This window comes from Dermacentor albipictus, chromosome 1 (genome assembly GCF_038994185.2).
Source record: "Dermacentor albipictus isolate Rhodes 1998 colony chromosome 1, USDA_Dalb.pri_finalv2, whole genome shotgun sequence".
NCBI lineage: Eukaryota > Metazoa > Arthropoda > Arachnida > Ixodida > Ixodidae > Dermacentor > Dermacentor albipictus.
The window spans coordinates 235,943,057-235,964,942 of NC_091821.1; the positions used below are offsets into that span (position 1 = coordinate 235,943,057).

The 21,886-nt window shown below is 46.4% G+C and overlaps 2 protein-coding genes across 3 annotated transcripts in view; one reads left to right on the forward strand and one right to left on the reverse strand.

The window, feature by feature from the left end:
* Positions 1-2,819: 2,819 nt before the first annotated feature.
* Positions 2,820-21,886, reverse strand: part of LOC135901244 (monocarboxylate transporter 5-like) — a 75,168-nt gene continuing 56,101 nt past the window's right edge. For both annotated transcript variants that reach the window (XM_065430963.1, XM_065430964.1), the window contains 3 exons: positions 8,526-8,669; positions 4,433-5,608; positions 2,820-3,333 (listed from right to left, as the gene is read on the reverse strand). In XM_065430963.1, the coding sequence (XP_065287035.1) occupies positions 3,173-3,333; positions 4,433-5,608; positions 8,526-8,669 (1,481 nt within the window). In that variant the 3' untranslated portion in view covers positions 2,820-3,172. The remainder of the gene's footprint in view (positions 3,334-4,432; positions 5,609-8,525; positions 8,670-21,886) is intronic.
* Eip75B (Ecdysone-induced protein 75B) overlaps positions 11,767-21,886 on the forward strand; it is a 370,621-nt gene continuing 360,501 nt past the window's right edge. Inside the window, exon 1 of the mRNA XM_065430960.2 lies at positions 11,767-11,863. The gene's annotated coding sequence lies outside the window, so the exon portion shown is untranslated. The remainder of the gene's footprint in view (positions 11,864-21,886) is intronic.

Consider the following 21,886-nt stretch of genomic DNA (forward strand, 5'->3'; position numbering starts at 1 on the left):
GTTTCTTTCACGCACCAACAAGCATAATTATATTGACACGCATACTTTTTTTCTATAACCGGTGACCGTATTTCACCGGCTAAATAATAAACGTTGTCGCTCGGCGCAGGACGCGCCTGCACGTAGTCTCGCGAATATTATCGATGGTTCTTTCGGTAGTCTATTGTCGACGAACCTTGTATAATCCGCATACGCAACACGTATTGTGTAGTAGTTTCTGGAAGGCGCGCGGCCACCATGGAGCCAATACGCTCGAACTTTCGACCACTGATATATATGAAAGCCCACAGATGATATTTTCGACGGTCGCCGACTTTGCTCGCCGCTGTCGTTGCGATTGAGTGTTGCTTTTGCTGGTCACAAGTTCGCCTAATAAATAGTTGAACTTGTAACTCCACGTTTTCACTCATCGTTTTTCACCGTCACTACTGCGTGACAATATTTCTAACGCATATTTTTTTCAATGATAGTTTGCACGCCTAATTCTTACGTAGTTGGCTCCGTATGAGCTATCAAAAATGAAATCGTATAACGGCTTTTGATATGATGTGGCATGGTGGTGCAGGTGTTTGCAAAGCGATCTTGTAGACAGACAACGCGCGAGCGCGAGCGCAAAAAAAAAAAAAACTGTTGCGGCAGGCGTACATTCATTAAACAAACGTGTTTTTTTTTTCTATATCTAAAAGAACATACACATCACTAACTTATTGTTTAAAGCTTAGTTTGCAGCAGTCTGTTTTAGGCCGGACTTTGACGGACGAAGACAAAATATTCCAGCAACAGTGCGCCGCAGCCGAGGAGCGAGCGTCGGCGCGCGTCAGGGGTTCTCTCCAGTGGTTGCGTGCCCTTTTGCTCCAACCGACGCGTCTGCTGTCGGCGCGTGCCGACGCGTGCCAGTGGTTAGGCCTTTAACCTCTGACCGGTTGTTATGTCCCTGCGTCAACCCACTCGCGAGTCGCGCGACACGATGTAATCGGCGCCGATGAAATAGCGCTGTCGTCAACGCGCTTGCTCCGCCAGCAACCGGCAGCCGCCTCTTGTCGCAAAGCCCACTAATGAAGCAATCGTGGCAGGTCGAGCGCGGTGTTCAGTGAAAGCCCCGCGCGCGAGGTCCGTGTCGTGTGAAAAAGGCAGGCCTATGCAGGCGGGATTGGGAGGGTTACATGGCGACACCGGTGCCGAAAGTACGTGCGTGCTACGCGCACGGCACGGCAGCGTAAAAACGCTGCGCGCCGCCGCCGTATCGGCGCTTGGACACGGCGCGGGACTCGTGGTGAGGCAACCTGTTGAAATATACATGAATGCGCGTTGGTAATCATTCCTGTGCCGCTCACGTGCTCCCGTGCTGTCCATGAACGCCATTGCAGGCGCCGCGTCTCCTGCAAACGTGGCTCAACGCCTCTCGTTTCGTTTCGCCGCTCAAGTCACGTCCTGTGCAGGGACTCCGGAAATGCTGCGATGCATCGTTTTGTTTCTATACGGTCGCAACTACGTTTCTGCCTGAACGAATCGTAGTCGCAATGCATTAAAGCAAATTCGCAAAATATTATTTGGACCTGTGCAAGCAAACAGCTATAGGGCGTTGCAGCTCAAGGTGTCGTTTACTCTGTTATTGATATTGCATATATGCGACATATATATGTATGACACATGTGTGACACTCCTATAGATGTTTCGCATTGCGCGGTATTTGGAACTAAATGCACCTGCACGAATGTGTTGCGGCTGGAATAATGCAACAGCTCTGTTCCAAAATTATTCCTTTTCGTGCTTCACCTGGAATTGCGACTCGGGGTGGAGGACAAGAGGCAGACTCTTGTAGCAGACGAAGAGGAGACGAACAGCTTTATACATTATGTATACAGATATAGCAGGTAATAGCATACAAGTAGCGGTGCCGAAGAGCGCACCAGACTGACGGGGCTGCTAGTGGGACTTAACAATGGGCCGGTTCCGCCTTGGCAATCCATCGTCGGCAGGAACGAGGCGGGCCGGTGGGGCTGACGTCACCCGCGTCGCATTCCTCTTTCGTCGCGGCAGCAGTCTTGGTGCGGCGCGCCACCGGATTCCTCAGTTCGATCCACGGGAACAGATCGGCTGTTTCGTGGGACTTGGCAGGTTGTCAGTCACAAGGCCTTCAGAAAAACGAGGGGGGCGGGGAGGGGGGTTGCAGCGCCCGTTGCCTCGATGATAGGCACGCAGTGTGGCACAACACCTGGCCAACACCCGGCCGTTATCACCATTGTAGACCGTTCCCGAACGGCGGGTGATAATGAACTATAGGTCGGACGAAAAGAAATTGTTATGTTATATCTGCCTAGGGGCCGTATAGCGAACCTATTCACACCTGGACTAAAAGCTCAGCACAGGACATTTATATAGTGAAGCTATCCACGCCTGGATTAGAAGCTCAGCACAGGACGCTTAATTTACGCATCAATTTTGACGATATCTTCATTTCCACCTTTTCTATAATGTTTATTCCTTCGTTCCGTTCTTTCTTCTTGGGCGGAAGGAGGGCTAGAAGGTTCGATTTTATACAGCGTAGAATAAACAAGGTCAAATCCTTGTAAGGCATGAATTATTAAGTTGTTTTGCCAAGAATTCTGAAACGCGAGTAAAGGTGTTCTTTTTTTACATTTTTCTCTTTCCTTCTTTCTTTCTTTTTAAGTGAAAGAAGCCCATGCTGTATTCTTGATCGCCTAACATATTGTTTTCACCACAGCCTTTATCAAAAGACCTTAAGGAATTTCACTTTTCTTTAAAAGAATGCTGTAGTGATCGGCTTTATGGACGGATATAAATGAATGATAACCGAAGCAGCAACAATGAGGTATTTAATAATGAAAAGGTAATTATGCAAAGTGGTCTTCATATGGTTTTAGCGCAAGACGCGTATGTATGCACATCACCGCTGAGTAACAATGACGCAGTTCCGAACGATGGCTGTCGCAGTCTGTGTTCACAATGGGTAAAGTTAGGAACGCTGACTTGGCCTCCGTTTCTCTGCTGTGCAAGCACCTTGACAGTTCACGAGGCACAACACAAGTAGCGCACAGACAAACCTATTCCTTCACGCGCGAAAAACAGCGTCTGAGGCGTCAGTCTCACCGTTCTTGCAAGCGTGATACATCAGTAGGGTCCTGCCCTAGTTTTGGCGCACATCAATTCTTCAAACTTCTTGTGGCTGGGTGGGCTTGCTTGACCTGCTCACAAACGTCCATACTTTGTCCACTAGTGGCCCAACGTACCAACTGAGCGAAGACAGAATGCATGCTACCGCCATGGTGTAGAAAAGGCCGTTATAGCTGTGCCAGTTGTCCTTGAAGTAACCTGGAAAAAGAAAAGGAAGCACGCGTCGAAAGGCTGCAGTCGTACGTGTACATTTTTGTAGCCCCTTCCTCTGTGACCAAGCGGCAATCTGAACGTGCACAGAGGAGGAGATCTCTGCTGACCTCAGCGCACAAATGAAGCCGGGGTAGGCTTTTGACGTTACCGGAAACGTTCTTAAAGAAATGCAACATTTGAAAATGAGCGAGGCACTGCAGAGTAAACTAAAGCCTCTTGGGAAAAATTTTAATGCACTTTAATAATGAACCGCTTTTTACGACAAGTTTGGTTAGGAGCAGCCTTCGTGGAAAGCACGTGAGCCAATGCGCATTTGACAGGAGCTGCCGTTGGGGTCGGGCGTCGAGCGGCACTCGTGAGTTCAAAAGAGCTGTTTGGATCGAGAGCCCACCTTTGACCCCGAAGCGTTGGAACGGTGAGCAAGCAACCGTAGTCTCACCACAAGAAACGATAAATGCCCAGGTCTCTCTCGCTGTGCCTTGCGTACTTTTTACAAAAACTTTATTCCGTGTTTCCTCTGAAAAGAATAGTTGCATACTCCTGTGCGTAGTTTAATTACGTACATCTATCCGCCACCATTATGCGCGTACAAACTTCAATTTCTTTTCGTCCGGGCAGTAACAGGATGTTTGATTTTAAGTTGCCTTTTCTTTAATATCCAAGGTTTGCATGCTGTCGTTTGGGATCACTTAGCGGCACAATTACCCTGTAGAATGTGCGGGTCTATTGATAAGCTGTTCCTTCGTCCATATACTGAGGGCAGAAGGATAACAGCAATTGTGCTGGCCCAAATGAGCAGCTTACGTACATCCTTAATGGCTGCTCAAGCAAATGTATTTGAACTAACTAACTAACTAACTAACTAACTAACTAACTAACTAACTAACTAACTAACTAACTAACTAACTAACTAACTAACTAACTAACTAACTAACTAACTAACTAACTAAATAACTACCTCAATAAATAAATAAATAAATGATTAAATAAATAAGTAAATAATATTAATGTAGTTTTGTACTTCTTTCTGATGTTGCCGCTAAGAAACAAAGCGGGGAAAAGCTACTGGCACCTTCGGTCTCACCTATGATGAAGGGTCTAAGTAGGCAAGTGATGCCGATGAAGAGGTTGCATAGTCCAAAGGCCATAACTGCTAGCTGGGGTCCAAGGAACTCGGTTAGAAGGACAGGAGTCATAAATATGAGTCCACCGGTCACAAGGCCGAACAGCAGGGTCACCACCACAAAGAACCAGTAGCTGTCCATAAAGGGCATGATAATCATTGTGGAGCCCGTGATGATTCCTCCACTAATAAATATTCCTTTGTTGTCCATTATATTCTTGTACGCCAAAAGACCAGGAATCGGCTTGCTGAACAGGTCCGATATGCCATACACAGAGAGCAGAAACACTCCGTCGCTTATCGACAGGCCCTTGTCCGTGGCGTAATCAGGAATGATGATAATGAACGTGCTAAACACGAAGAAAAAGCCTACTGCCGAGGTGGTGACTACGATGAAGTACTGGTTGCCCAGCAGCTTCAGGTCGTTCAGCACAACGCGAATGATGTTTCCGCACAGGGAAGGGGTGGTGCCACCGTCGTCGGCCAGCGGGGCCTTCGGAGGCTGCTTCCCGTTGTGCGGGTTGTTCAGAGTAGCGTCGGGCGCTGCCTCCCACAGCGGGGCCAGGGGACCGGGCTCGTTCAGCTTCTTCAGACTGGTCGCTGGACTGCACCTGCGGTCCAGGTGTTCGTCCCGGCTGCGCCACTGCTCGCCGTCGGAGACCACCATGCAGAGGCCGGACACGGACACTGCGCACGCGCTGTCGCCGTCACCGAGGGCGGAGCGAACGGACATGCGCGAAGAGTGGCGCCTTCCGATGTTGCCGCCGTGCGCGGTGGTGTGTCCGTTCTGGAACGGGTGGAAGTCGAGGCTCTGGCACTTCTCGCGGAGCGGCTCGAGCATCTTCTCGTCCTCGCCGTCTGGCTTGACGGTGTCGGCTTCGCTTTCCTTGCGCGGCGCCTGGTAGAGGGGCGTCAGCAAGATGGAGCCCATGACGCCGTGCAGGATGGTGCTGCCGTAGATGAGCAGCGCTCCGCGCAGCCCGAACTCGTTGATTAGGTACTCGAGCAACGGGGGCCAGAAAAAGGAGCCAATGGTGGAGCCCGAGTAGGCCACACCGCAGGCTATGGCACGGTGCTTCTCGAAGTGTTCGGTAAGCAACAATGGCGTCAGGTTGCAGACCATCCCCGTTCCGGCACCTGCGAAAGCCGGATTGGAGCTTTAACGTGGCATTGAGGGGAAAAAAAGAAGAAAGTGCGCGCGCCTGCTTCTGCATATATTGAGGGTTTCCGTCTCGTTTTAGAGGTTGCACCGTTTTACATCAATGCATTCGTCCTATTTCTTTCACCCGCCGCTGCAGCTTAGTGACTATTGCGTTGCCCTGACGAGCCCGAGGTCGAGGGTTCGACCCCGGCCGCGGCGGCCCTATTTCGATGGGGGCGAAATGAAAAAAAAAAACAACTTTCGTGTATCTAGATTTAAGCAAACGTTAAAGAACGATTCAGAATTAATTTGGAGCCCCCCACTAAGGCGTGCCTCATAATCAGATCGTAGTTTTGTCATGTAAAAACCCAGAATTTAACAGTTTAACTTGGGCTGCTTCTATCGCTTTTTTATTATAGCGACTATTAAACCTCTGTTGCATGATATATATATATATATATATATATATATATATATATATATATATATATATATATATATATATATATATATGCTGGCATGAAGACCTCTTCTATTTTATGGCAAATCAGATCTGCGGTATCTGCAGATCTGCTCCGGGGAGACGTCTTCATCCGGTTTCGTCCTCATCATCCTCGATATTGCAAAAAAAAAAAAAATTAAATCAGGTGATCGTATAGACCTGTGCAACGATAAAAACTGCCCACAGTGAAATGCCCCATTCCGCGTACGCTTGTCTGACATGCTCGATTTCGTAAGCATAAGGAAGATGTGCATAATCTAAGGAAGGTGTATATCCCTGTCGTAGCTTTTGTGAAGAAATCGTGCTGCAAGTTCTCGAACTGCCAGTCAGTCACTACGATATAGCTTTCTGGCAGTGAACTATACAGTCACCGCCAGAAAGCTATCCACGGAATGGAGCGAGGACCACAACTTAACCGCGAGACCATTCGGCCCATTTTCAAGGAAGCTCTTGCTAAGAAAAAGATTTGCTCCTAAGTTGGGACCATGACGAATGCGCAAAGGAACAGTCGGCACAACTAGGGATGCGGCTACGTGTCATGTGCAAAGACATCTGATCAACTGTCCGCCCTATTTTCCGAAGTTAATCGGCAATCGTCGATTTATTTTTGTTCTCCAAGATGACGTTGAGAATATAGCTTTTCGGGAATGTCGGCGGCGTCATGGAAGAGACGACAGTGCAAAATCAGTACCTAATGAGTAATTCCAACAAAAACATTGGTCGTCGACTGGAGCAGTGAAAATGGTTTACATTACCGATAATAAAAGGGACTGTACTAAAGTTTAGCTGATCGAGCGCGCAGCGCTTTTCATGTACCAGCCGCCGACGTGGAACTTTATTGCCCGACAACAGTCGCACTATATATCTCAATTTTCCAGCTGATTTCTCAATTCCAGCTGATTCTGCTGATTTCTATAACCAGGCACCAAACTACTACTATCTAAGAGAGGCCTCTGTGTGGGGATCCGAGCATTCATCTTGACTGTTCTCTTTTTATATGCAAATAAGGACTGAAACTCATTTCTGATTATTTCTGCGCAAATAATCGATCGCTGTTTTTTTTAAGCTTGGTCACAGAATATAAAAATAAAAATAATAATCTTTATTACATCCATTCTCTTCACAGTTACATATCCAGCCCGCATAAGCAACAGTGCCTGTGTGCGAGGCAGGGCAGTACGGCAGCTAGTACCAATACGTGTACAACGGATATAACAAACAAACGAAAAACCTAAAAGAAAAGGTACAGTAGTAAAATGCTCGAACAGGACAGAAGTTTACTGCAAAAATGGCGTTCTCTGTGGCTATTATTGAGCGTTTACCTTGGCACTGCCGCTTGTCGTGCTTGATTACGGGCAGCAAGAAGTGCACTCGTCTAAATGAAGTCACTGTCGTTCGTTTAGCTCAAAAAGTAATGCGCCAGTAAAACGACACAGCGAAACACAAATACAACGCAGATAAGCGTGAATTTTCGGGTGTAATATTTAAACTTCTTGGCAACCAAGTCAATAGGCATCTGCTATCATCATGCGCGCTTCTTGGTCATGAAGGAATATACATGCTTATGTTACGCTGATTGACAAAGAAATTCAGATGGTGACGGCAGTTGTCTTTATTAGCATAACATGTCAAAGGCCTGTCTATATATAGGGGATCGTTTCTGGTATATCGTTTATTCTGCTAAGTTTCTAAGTGGAACGATAATGAAAATAAAATTAAAAATAAGGGCAGCCCAATGCACAAAGACGACGCATGCAGGTACGCACCATTTTTCAGCTATTTATTAAAATTATTGTTAATCATGCTGTTTATTAAGGTTAATGAACGAGGAGATATCAAGCAACACAGCGAAATCAAGGATCTGCAAAAAGTTATGTTTGGCATTATTCTCGCTGAGTTGATGTACATACAAACAAGCGCACGCGTTGCGAAACAACACCCAAAAAGAAACAAATCATTGAACGACAATAAAAGCTCGGAGAAGCGTACAACCTGTTCATTGAAATTTGAAGATATCGTCTGCCTTAGTCGATTTTATTTCATGCATGTCCTTTCATTTTTAAGACCCTCATCCGAGCCTGTTATACACACTTTCGAGGCACCTATCAAGGTGCGAAATTGAAGGTGTTTCGCTCTTGGGATATGTGACCATAATCCAGTTAGACGAATTCTGGACTCAACTCCGACATCCGAGAGGCCGAACTGGGTCCGTGATTTTGGTTTCTACAATAATCTTACTGCTCCAGAATGTTCGAGCACAATCGAGGACACGGGGCAAGCACAATCTGTGTCCTCCGTTGCGCACGAACTCACTGAACACGGCTTACCAGCAAAGGCAAACCTCCAGGCTCGTCGCGTTACTGGTCCCGGTAAGTGAAGCTAATACTGTGCGTTGAGATTTGCGTACTGACCGTAAAATATTCCCACAAGTACGACGACGACCACGATGTTTTCTGCAAAGAAGCAGCAGCTGACAGCGAGGCCTGTGGTGACGATTCCTGTCGTCACGATTGCCCTAACGGACAAAAATCTGCTCAGGGCGCCAGCAATGGGTCCTGTGGAGAAAGAAGCAAATAAAGCACGCGGAAGCCACTTAAAACATGGTTGTAGCACATCCTGCAGGTATTAATTTTAACTCAATACAGCCCATCGGCACACCGTTAGTGATTGAAGTTGCGGATTTTTCGGAGATCGGTCGCCGGCTACTTAGCCGCAGGATAAAAAAAAACGCATCACAGCATGTTTAAAATCGGTAATATTTCTGACACAAGCAATATCAACCAGCTGAAGAGGAACGGCTCATTAAGAGAGCAATTTCCGAAGCTGTGATCGGCACGTTCCTCATCGTCGAAAGCACAACTAAAGATGATAACAAACGGCGCATTAAGAGAAACAACTTTAGCAAAAATATATAGCTTTCGTTGTAAGTGTTGCAAGCCTGTTAAAAACTGACAAAGAAACGATTAGGTAGCGTATACGCAGCATAAATTTTCGCTAGCGCGGAGTTACTCCTTGTTCTGGATTTTGCACGACAAATAGAAACTATAGAATATGTTACAAAATTCCGTCGATCCCACGCACGCGTTGGAATCTATGTGAAGCGGATAACTTAAAGCGATGCAACTAACGGCAACGCGTACAATTGTTTACTTGCACCGTATGCGATATCTAATCTCATGCAATGTATATGTTTATCCACCACAAAGGTCGCAACACTAATCTCACAATTTTCATACGTATGCACTACACTCCTCCCAAACTTTGGCTAAATGCAACCACCAACTCAGGAGGATGCACAGTTTGGGTTGTCTGTGCAGCGATACCACAATGACGAAGGCAATGTATGTCGATAACAGGTGCATATATGCACAGAGAAAGTGCGACACATATCTAGCTACATTCAAGGACCTCTCGTATCGCAGTGACCAATTCTTGGCACTCGTTTTGCAGGATTGGCCAAGAATGGGCACATACACACCCATCATAACATATGGAATGACTCAATCAAAGAACCCGTTGAACATAATGGTGTTCTACTGTTAAGAGGTCGGTGTGCTTTAGTGACACCGATGAGCCGACATTACGTGTTCAGGTTTCGCGTAGCATTTTTTTTTTATTATTATTACGCAGAACTAGAAGTGTGCTTACTAGCTCTATTTTGTCGGTCAGCATACAGAGGACCTATAGCGGTAGAGCAACCACCTTGTATGCGGCAGGTACAAAATTCAAATCCCGGTGCCGCGGGAACCCCACCGTTTTTCTTTTTGTAATGGGTAGAGATGTTCCCTAGCCTCGTGCTCGGCTCTCGTGGGGGTTCACAACTCCAATAGGGGGCCAAGTAGGGGGTCCAATAAGTGCATTTGGGGCGCCACATGGGAAATAGCCCCGGGAGGAGCGGCCCGAGCATCAATTTTTTTTTTTTTGTGCTCACGAGGGTTTCGACCGGAATATAGGGCGCAGACTCCTTTCCCAACCGTATCACCCCTGAAGAGAGCCGAACGCCGGGCCGGGGTATACGTGTGCGCAATTAAGAACCAGTGGGTGCCCGGCGACGGTGAGAATCGTTTATACAGCCTCGACCCATCACTGAAACTTAAATTACCAGGGAACCTTCCACGGCGTGACGCAACACTGCTTTGTCGGCTGTGGGTAGGAGTAGCACTCACCAACTCCTACAGCTATCGTATTGGAATGGCGGATTCACCAATGTGCGCGAAGTGCAAGTGTGAAGAGACCACCAGTCAACTTCTGTGCCACTGTTCTCGCTTCGATAATCAACGTGAGGCTCTCCAGTGTGCCTTAGACTGGATGACAGGCCATTTACGGAAGAGAAGATCTTGGGAGCCTGGCCTCACAGTTCATTCGTCCAGAAAGCAGTTCGAGCGCTTTTCACTACCTGAGGGCAACAGACTTGAGTGCCCGACTATAGTCATCCTACACCTAAGTTCTCTCTCTCTCTCCATTCCCCTCCACACATGTAGGGTAGCAAACTGGACTCAGTCTGGTTAAGCTCCCAGCCTTTTCTTCTTCCCTTCTCTCTCTCGAACCCACAACATCCCGCAGCCGAGGCAGGCGCTCTACAACTACGCCACGGCTATTTGCTGGCGCGTTCATTCGGTGCACATGTAACCTGTTGTGATGGGCCGCCGTCTAGAGCACGCCAGACGTGCTCCTTGGATGAAGCCCAAACGCCCTGAACTGGGGTGACAGAAGGAGACCCCCGTTTTATTCTCGCGCCGTCTTGTATACACATCCAAGCACGACATAGCATGATCAATGACAGACATCGCTGTGTACACTCGCCGTGTCTGTCACGTGGTGTGGCGCGCCAGATATGAAATATGAAAGAGGAATATCCGCACATAACCTTCGCATATACGTATATCCATAAATATTATTGCTCACAAACGTTCTTCTGCCGAGTGTTCACGTTTTCGTTTCTAAACAACTGTCAGGCAGCCCTTTCTTTTTTTTCGTTCTGCTTGTTAGAACACTATTCTGCTGTCTTTTGTGCTGCGATGTGTGTCTGATTTTTGCAAGCTTTATAATCACTTTTGTTTTTTAAGCCACGCTGCCTAATTTCCCAGTAAGGATTGAAGTAAAACTTAATTAATTAATTAATTAATTTAAAAAATACGCCAATATACAAGCCAACCCTGCAGCCAACGCCCAACCCGGGAAGGTATGCAAATAAAGCGCATATAGCGTGAAACAGCGTTATGAGGCACGGCAGCAATCACGATGTTGCGCTTGATTATAAATTTTTTTTTCGTAAAATGTCGATCTGGAATGGAGCAGCAGACGCGCCTCTGCTTAAACCTGACCGCTGCCAGCCACACCGCACACGCGCTATAAGGACGAGCGGAGTATATCTGTCTCATTTGTGTTCGGTAGCATCCAAATACGTGTGATGGCTAAAGTTGCCGCTATACCGCCACGCGTAGCGCAAAACACAACTTGGCTACCGACGACAGGAGCGTTCGCGAGCGACGGACAATTAGCGCGTGCGCACTCCGACAGCCCGCATGAAAAGCAGGAACCATTGCGTGCACGACTATATGTTGGTGCGTTCTCCTCTGTCTGCCGCGGACAAGGTCGCACGTGAAACGACCACGTTCTGGTTGCCCACGCTTTCTTTTTCGCAAGGTCTCCAGCAAATCCCGCCGCAGCTCTGCACACAAGGTGAATCCTCACTCCGTCATTCTCGACAGGTGTGCCCAGCGAGCCGCAGCCTGCACCAAGGAAAATTGTGCGTATACGTTTCTCGCTCGTGCTTTTACCGGGATTGAAGGGCGCTCATGTAAATGCGCGCCCAAGTCATGCGGGGCGAATGGTTCGCGACAGATGGATTGCACAACGCGGAAACGGTCGGCCGCCGACTACCGGGAAAGCCACTCGACAAACGGGCCGTCGCTTGGGCGATGGCTTTCCTTCGACGGCACTCCGAGCCGCCCTCTGGGCACACCTGCGTACGGGCAAACGCTCAATTAGGGTTCTCAGCCGTGCGACTGACCAAGCGCTGCGCAGACACTCCAGCGTCCAAGATGACGCTCGGGAAGTTACGGTATGTCGCAAGCGCCTTCGATGCCTTGACGACCGCTTACCCAAGTAGCCTATAGGATCGCATCTCGGGAGAAAAAAAAGAGAAAGTAAAGCTAATAAAAATCTCCGGTGACATATATTGGCATTCCTTGCAACGCGTCTGTGCAAGCGCTATTTCTGTTCAGCTAAAAATTGTGTTACAAAGGTTGCTTATGCAAATGCTACTCTGGCACATTCTGGCTGAACAAACAGCAATTCTCTCATCTGTGTCGACTTTTATCCCACATTGAATGCTTTTATTTATAGGCTGATTGCATTACTTTACTCTCCCTTAAAAAAAGTATGGAAGAGTAGATGAGTGGTGCTGGAAATATTCAAAAATATTCGCGCCTTCGAAATTGCTTCTTCAGTCCAGATGAGGAAACTTTTTTTTCTATTCTTCTGCGGAATAGTTTTGTGGTGGCTATTGTTGTATACCTCGCAAAGAACTGCAACAAACGAACAAGAAAGTAACATCATATCATAAAGAAATGTTTCCCAGTTTTGCTTTCAGCTTTGCCTTCCGTTTGCTTCGCTATAACACTTAATTTCACTCATCTGTGCAGTCCTTTGTGCCTCGTTATAATCCTATCGTCGGCATACGTGGTTATCATTACGTTTGTAAGCGTTGCACAGCATGTATATACATATAAGACGTCACAGTCCTGGCATGAGGACTGCCGTAAGAAGCTAAATTCATATACTGGAGTCATGAACTACTGGGTATACATTTTGACAGTTCGCTTCAGCTTTTCTTACTGGTTTCTTGGTTTCTTATTTTGGTTTCGCTCAAGTTTCGCAGATTCTTGATATTGTTTTTCCTTTGATGTCTTTTTTTTCTTTCCTCGCGCGCGTCTGCTCTTTCGAAGCCGGGGTCATTACCTTGCGAAGCAACTATAGTGACCGCGCACGCCAGATATCGTCCACGCGTGTCGTATACGCATGTATACGTATATACTGTGCCGAAGCGTTCCAGTGCGTAAACGCGGTGTGTGCTGGGACGGAGAAGTGCGCATGAAATTTTGCTGCAAGGGGATTTTGTTGCCTTTCGCCGCCACCTTGTTCCTTTCTTTTTTCTTTTCTGTGTGCGTCTGTCTGATAAGTTGCGATGCTTTATGGGCGCATCTATTACGCCGACTGCACGCAGCCCGTTCTCCAATGCGAGCGGATTCCGATCGTTCGGCGCAGCGACGAGACGCCCTTCGCAATTTCTCGCCATGTCGTAAGGAAAATTGAGCGTTTTGTCTCCCGTGCGCAGTTGGGTGCCGTAAAGCCATTTACCATGACGGTAAAAGATAAAGTGTGGTCTCGAAGGGGCGAAAAAAAAAACAACAAAAACAGTGCGGCTGCTGTCGAACCACTCTGCAACTTAACGAGACAGTGACATATGTGCCGATTGTTTAGCTGAGCGCAATATTCTCCGAGCAACGTCGGCAGGTAGCAGCGCACTCACGCATGCTTGCAAGCAGTTCTACCCGCCCTGGTTGCTTAGTGGCTGTGGTGTTCGGCTGCTAAGCACGAGGTTGCGGGATCAAATCCCGGTAATTTCGATGGGGCGAAAACACCCGTGTACTTAAATTAAGGTGCACGTCACGATAAAGAACTGCCGGTCGTCCAAATGATTCCGGAGTCCCCCACTACGGCGTGCCTCATAATTAGATCGTTGTTCTGGCACGTAAAACCCGATAATTTCATTTTTAATTTTTTTTGCGAGCAGTTCTGACGCCGTAATCACTGCGATTGATACATCAGGTGACAGAAACAAAGGTAAACGCAGCAGTCTAGTTGTAAGGTGCGCCGTTGGTATCTTTGACAGACACGAATAGTGATTGGATCGCGTGGGTATACAGGGTGTCCCAGCTAATTTTAGCCAGAGTTTAAAAAATATGCCGATGCGCTCTAAAACGACGCGACCAAATGGATGTTGCTCACGCTGTTTCTTGTATTTTGCTTAATTGGATAATTAGTCGAGATTAATTAACCAACTTCTGAAGCAACGAAGTTGGGCAAAAGCATTTCATTTAGGAAGTTGTGAAGCGCTTTGCAAGACGTCCGATCAAACAGTTTCTATCTGTTAAGTATTAGTGTTTCTCCGCTTACTGTAGATACCCGCGAAATGAAAAATACCACGTGACATGTCCGCTTGCGCGCCGTGATTGCAGGGCTCCCAAACGCTCCGCGTGCAAACGAACATACAGCATTTCAGCGGGGTGCGCTGTCGCGGCGTCTGCTTATCGCCATCATCAAATTATGGGGTTTTACGTGCCAAAACCACTTTCTGATTATGAGGCACGCCGTAGTGGAGGGCTCCGGAAATTTCGACCACCCGGGGTTCTTTAACGTGCACCTAAATCTAAGTACACAGGTGTTTTCGCATTTCGCCCCCATCGAAATGCGGCCGCCGTGGCCGGGATTCGATCCCGCGACCTCGTGCTCAGCAGCCCAACACCATAGCCACTGAGCAACCACGGCGGGTGTATCGCCATCATGAACCGCCGCGAGGGAAGCGCATTGGTGGTGTGAATCGCACAGCCAACACCTGCGTCACTGCCCTGTCGCCTTTTAAGCGGCAGCACACCCTGCTAGTTGCTATGTTCGTTTGTACGAGAAACGTTTGAGAGCGCTGCAATCACGACGCCCAAGCGGGCACGTTTTTTATATATTTTTTTTAGCTCGAGGGAATCTGCAATAAGCGGAAAAAACACTAATACATAACAGATAGAAAATGAGGAATTGTTTAATCGGACGTTTTGCGAAGCGCCCTACAACTTCCTAAATGGAATTTTTTGCCTAACATCGTTGCTTCCGAAGTTGGTTAATTAATCGACTAATTATGCAATTGAGCAGAATACAAAAAATTGTGTGATTTACTCCCTGCAACAGCCAGCACTATGTATTTGGTTGCGTCGTCTTAGAGTGCATGGACATATTTTTAAACTCGGGCTACATTTAGCTGGGACACCCTGTATAAATACACAACAGGTGAGCACGTGATGTCCCTGCCTCAATGTCAGAGAACTCCAACTTGAACCCCGAAACAATGCGTGTACATGTACTACCTTTCGTGCTGCCTCTATATTCACTCTCATATCGCTCCGAAAAAGCTCAAGCCTTAGCCTCGCTGCTACCCGAATTATCGCAAACGAATTCTGATAGATCTTCGGACAAAACGTAAAACTGATGACCTTCTATCGGACGGATGACTGTAGGAGACAAGAGCATAATACAATCGGGAAATATGTTGACAGTCTGATGTACTCGTAGTTATCTTCCTCACTATGTTCTATTATTTTTTTTTCATTCAACAGCATTATTTTCTTTCATTTCTTCTACATTACAACATAGAAGAAACACGCCCCCCCCCCCCCTGCAATCAGCACTCCCCACACATACTTTCATAAACTGTTGCCAAATTCAACATAATTCTCAGAATAAGGAAATCCCTTGATTCAATGATTATTATCCGCGACCTGCCCGACACAACCGACTACTCTGTTGGAGGTTTGGCGCCCGTATAAAATAAAACAATGTATGGTTTATTTACATGCCATTTCTTACTGTCTTTAAGGAGGTCCGCTATTTTCTTAGTATGCAAAGCAGTAAGCAAGCAGAAAATTATTTATGCTTCGGGAACAGAGATAAAGAAAAAAGCGAGGCGCCATGCATAAGATATATCTGGCGAAGCGCTAGGACCACTTGTCTCTATATTTGGCCGTCCTCAACATAACACTCTTTTCGGTGGCACAATTGTAGCCTCTCATTACTTGCTGTGCCTCACGAAGGATGACGTAAACTGGCGTACAACATATCTACTTTCTTTACTTCTTTTTTTTAAAACAATACTCGGCTAGTCAGATCCTACTATATGAATGAAAATCAGTTTGACGTCTGTATCCTTTAGCTGCCTTTGCTGCAATGTAACTAGTTGGTAAACTGTGTTTAGAGTCCTCGAGGCAACGATATAGGCCGGTTTTTAGTCACTTGGCTCGGTGTGTCTGGACGCTGAGAACTGTGCGGTACCAGCCGCTCACAAAGTTCAGCAAGCATTATTTTCGTTCGCCACTCTGCGTAGAAACCGAATCGATATCGCGTGGTATCTATAAAATACCTTACAAAATTTTCTTCCCATAGTTTTGATTTCCCGTATGCATTCAACGTGTTCTGGTTCATTTCTGCGTTCTGTTTCCACCCTCGTTCCTGTTTAACGTGCATGTGTTCCTTTTCACAGCGACAACCATATGAAGGACACTTGCAGGGCACGCTGGGTGTCACGCATATCATTACGTGACATAGATTGAATGAATGAATGAATGAATGAATGAATGAATGAATGAATGAATGAATGAATGAATGAATGAATGAATGAATGAATGAATGAATGAATGAATGAATGAATGAATGTTTATTTCATCTTGAATACACTTTCAAGAAAGGTGCAGGGGCAAAAGGCGCACAGCGCCTGACAGGGGCCCCTGTACCCCCAATATAAGCTTTTATTATACATTATTTAGTGGTAGTTCATTGGCAGTGAGCGGACACACACAACGTTACACATTTTAACACATTATACACGAGTTTACACAAACTGAGAACAGAAATAACAAAAAAAATTTTGGGTTACAGTTTGTTTACTAATATAGATAATATAGATAGTAATATATAGTTCACAGTCAATAACGTAAAGGGTATACAGGTAAATTACCATAGTACACTAAAGTAACCATGAACATGTACGTATCCACGTAAAACAGAAAAAACAGAAAAAAAAGGGGGTATAATATAGTTATGTAGCAATAATCACTCTCTCAAACACTGTGTTAGTAAAAATTAAACACATTAATGAAAGAAATGTTAAACACATTTCTTTAAAAAAATGCAGTGAGAGAGAGAGAGAAGCTCTGATGAGTGGAAAGGCAAAGAGGGCTGGCCGGAGGAGCATGTCTCCGGCCTGCAACTCCACGCTGCGGTAAAGGGGAAGGTGAAGATACAGGAAAGTAGAGGAGCGGATGAGAGAACAAAAAATAATGGTGGAACAATGCGATGAGCTATGCACCTGCTGTCTCATGCAAAAAGCAATGAAATGGCCTTAGTGCCCACGGTATCGGAAATCGAGTCTGACGGGTCGGAGTGGCAGTCCCCTAGCCACTGGACCATAACGCAGTGCCTCGTGGCAGTGTCTCGACAACTCTAGCGATTGCAGCAACCAAGCCCCCTCCCCTCTCCTTCCAAGAAAAGCAGCCTATTGCATATTCATCGAGCCACGTGGAAAGGCTATTTCTCGACAACAAAGAATGAGAATAAGAAGACCGCGGCGGTGAAAAATCGAAAGAGGAGAGGGGTGTGCACTGGGGCGCGTGCACTGTTTCAACACTGCCCGTTGCAACACGAAATGCTGCCGAGGGAAAGGAAGGAGTAATTGGACGTGGGGGTCCGATAGCCATCGCTTGTCAGTGCTCCGCACTTCGAGAGAAACCGTTCTTATTGTTTTCATGTTGTTCACTACCATTGTGTGCGACGGGATACCTCAGCCGTGTTTTCCGTCACAATCGAGCCTCTATCTGTTCTCCAGAACTGCAGTTCAGTCTTGATAATAAGGTCGCTGCGTCTTTCCGTGTAAGTGCTTCGAATCTGCAGAGCTCTCCTACGATGCACGAACACACACTCAAGAACACAGCCACCGGAGGTGCGTGCGACGCCGCCTGCGGGTGGCAGGGCTGCCAGTTTCTTTGTTCTCCAGTTTCGCTTCGGTAACTTCTGCTTACTTCCTCTTCTCGGCTTTCACCCCCCCCCCCCCCTGTTGACTCGGCGAAGTAGTGATTGTGCGTTGGTCTTCTCAGAAGAAGTCTTCAATATATATATATATATATATATATATATATATATATATATATATATATATATATATATATATATGTATATATGTATATATGTATATATGTATATATATATATGTATATATGTATATATATATATATATGTATATGTATATATGTATAGATATATCAGAATTCTAGTAATTGACCTGGTCCCCTCGAAGAGGCGGGCATTGCTTGCACGAGTAATCTGAATGTGCAATCGAATAGTTACCAAAAAATTACCAAGCACGTTTTTAACTAATTGCCTTTTGGCACACACTGCAATTTAAATACTGTAGCCTGGGGGTTTACAAGGCGGATCCACCTGGAACGAACTCTCAGGATGACATCTGTTTCTAGCTATTAACATTGTAGGTTGCGGGCGTGCGTCTTCAACCTACAAGTGCCTATATATATATATATATATATATATATATATATATATATATATATATATATATATATATATATATATAATCGAAATGTAGAAATGATAAAGTAAAGGGAAATTTCGGTGGACGAAAAAGCAACTTGCCGCCGGTGGTAGCCGAACCCACAATCTCCGCATTACGCGTGCGATGCTCTGCCTGATTGAGCTAGTGCGACGGCTGTTCTTAACGTTCACCTTTTTGGTTATACCACGTGTTTTTGCGAAGAAAGTCAGCATTTTTTTTTTACAAATCACCTGTGGCAGAGCCCAATACTAGACCTTGAGCTGATCCCCTCGAATAGGTGGACATTACTTGCACGAGTAACCGAAATGTGTAATCAAATAATTAACAAAAACTCATTAATTCAGTTTTTACCTATTTACCTTGCGGGCATTGTACTTTACGAATTGCAGCCGGCGAAAGTGCAAGGTATATCCCCTTGAAAAAGAATTCTGTGGATGAAACCATTTTCGAGATATGCGCCATCACGTTTGCGATAAAAATGCACTGTTGTTCCTGTAAATTTTTCAACAAAACGCCATTTTATGCATTAAAGCACTAAAGTAACTGAACCGCCAATATATTTCTTCACAAAGTTCAGGACTTAATACCTGGAAACAGGTGTCATCCTGAGAATTCGTTCCAGGTGCATCCGCCTTGTAAACTCCCAGGCTACAATATTTAAATTGCGGTGCGTGCCAAAAGGTAATTAGCTAAAAGCTTAATTGCAAAATCTTTGTTAATTATTCGATTGCACATTCAGATTACTCGTGCACGCAATGTCCGCCTCTTCGAGGGCACCAGCCCAAGGGCGGACTAGAATTGTGCTCTCTGCCCCAGGCGGTTTCTAAAGATTGCTTAACGCCTTCGCAGAAACACCTGGTATACTCGAGTGTGGGCACGAGGACAGTCGTCGCCGTGTACAGCTATATTATTTATTTATTTAGTATTTTTGGGAGGGGTGCGAGTCTTTATTTTTGCTCGTGTGTCTTCCGGTCATCTTCATGATAGTTAATACCCTTTACACTCTCACGCCACCACAGGGTAGCCAGGCGGCCTATCTACTGGCTAATCTCCCTGCCTTTGCCTCCCGGCCTCCTTCCGTTATTCTTCTTCTCCTATGCAACAAGTCCAGCACATTCGACGGCAGAACAGAGTCCCTCTTCACCACATTTTAGTGAGCTTATTGAGTGTAGTGCTGCAGGTCTTAACGTATTGGCTGAAAGAAACGTGGGAGGAAAAGTGCGCACACACGAGCCCATGGTCTACGTAATGCAGGAATGAAAACCCGGTGTTTTCCGCTGTTCTATGAAGGAGGCAGTAGCCACTGTCGATTGCGTACTGCAGCAGAACGACTTTCTGCTTCAGGAATATGCAAGTAAACAGGTGGCCGAGGCAGACGAACTGTTATTGTAACGTTGCATTATTGTCGACATGAGCTGTTGCGATACAGTTATTTCTTAGGCGACAGTGCTACTGCGACATAGAAATTCGACGTATACGATGTTTATTATTAATGCGTCCGTAAGGAAACATGCCATTACCTTTTATATGACACATTCGCATAACGTTACTGAAGTGTGTGTCGATAATATTATACAATATAATTTGCACATAATGTCCTGCAACGTTACGTTCCATATTACTTCGATTTTTGCGAGGAAGCGCTGCTTCTAAGTTATAGATAGTGCCAGGCAAATACAAGCATGCTTGCGCATACCACATTCCTGAGTTTATTATTTCTTGTAAGCCGTGATGAGCCCTGCGGTAACAGAAATTTGCAAGTAAGTCTTTTACATAGCACTTGGCCTAACGCAGTGTTATCCGCCTCAACCTTCATAATAGAAAGCTTTGGCTGTGAGGAATTATGTGCTGACGCATGCAGGGCCGTTACTAAAAAGGCGCGCACGTAAGCATCATCTAGGCTCTTGTCCTCTTCCAGTTACACTGCGTGATTTGTTTTTTTTTGTTAGTGCAAACAGATGTTCGAATAAAGCTTAAGCGCTATGGTGACTTCTTTTCTGTACTAATTCGGACAATAGATGGGCAATCAGACATCGCAGTTTGCTAATTAAATACAATTGATTAATTACCCTTTAATCGCTTAATTTAAGGCCCACACTGCAGTGACAGTCTTGCAGGTAGTCGCTGCAGAACTTGCACAGCTTTAATGCAGCGGGCCGCGTTGCTGAGGCACTGAGGACCAATTTTCCCCCTTGCTCTGCTCCGATTAAAAAAATGGCTGTGGCTTAGGTAAGGTTAAGCCCAGGATGCGAAGCATACTAGCCTTTATTTTAGTTGTTGAACCACTGTTTAGCCTGGTGAACTGCTGTTGCTTGGCTATATTTGGTTCGGCTAGACGAAGAAACAACTCGTGCATTACTGCTTCGCCTTCGAGAGTGGAACGCGACAGCGTTCCCGTCGACCCGCCAAGGGGTGCAAGACAATGGGCTACAGGGCAGCGACTACGCGCCCCGCATTGGACGCGGTGAGCGTCGAGCAAAGCAGCGTTCGGCGCGGCAACGAAATGTGCGCCTGAGCAAGAGACGCACGCCTTAGAAACAGCTCGTTTCTAAGGCAACACCGCATTCACTAGAGGCGCTTTTGTACCGCTTTGAAGCATCGTACTCGTGGCTCAGTGGTAGCGTCTCCGTCCCACACTCCGGAGACCCTGGTTCGATTCCCACCCAGCCCGTCTTGCAAGAGTTGAGCCAAAGCCACTTCTCCTCTGTCGTGACGTCACGGTGTCACGTGGTTTCATGGCGACACCGCCGCGCCTGAGGAGCTGGGTTGAGCTCTCGTAATATGCTTCGCATAAAAAACCGGGCGCACAAGAAACATTGGGAAGCCATGTCTTCGCGCCTCGTTTCGTCTCTTCAAGCCAACGGGTTCACCGCCCATCGCCGTGCCTTATCACGCGAAGCGCATCTCGGTGCATCTGTCGGCGTGCGAACGTCACTTGCGACACGAGCGCGCGACGACAGATCAGGTTCCGGAGCACTGCATCTGAAAGCCATCGCAGTGAGTGAGCTGCTGTGCGTCACCACAACGTCAAGCATCACGTGGGCGTCGCGTCTTGCGCCCTTTGTGCGTCCAGTTGATCTCAAGAACGGCTCGCTTGCTTTCCGTCGCGTTTTAAGTTTCCCGCGGCGCCCCTTGGCTGATACCGCCATCTTGATATGGGCCTTGTAACAGTAATTAAACAAGTTAACTGATGTTGGGCAATTAATGAGCAGCCTGCGGCTTCTACTCGCCCAAATAATTCGCTATACGGGACCAGCATGTGAAGAAATGGTCCTCGAGTGGCTAAGTCTCAAAAGATCACCCGGTTCGTAAAGATAAACACACAACAGACTTTACCAGATGTGCGTTATGAAAGAAAACAACTTCAGATACTATGGAAAG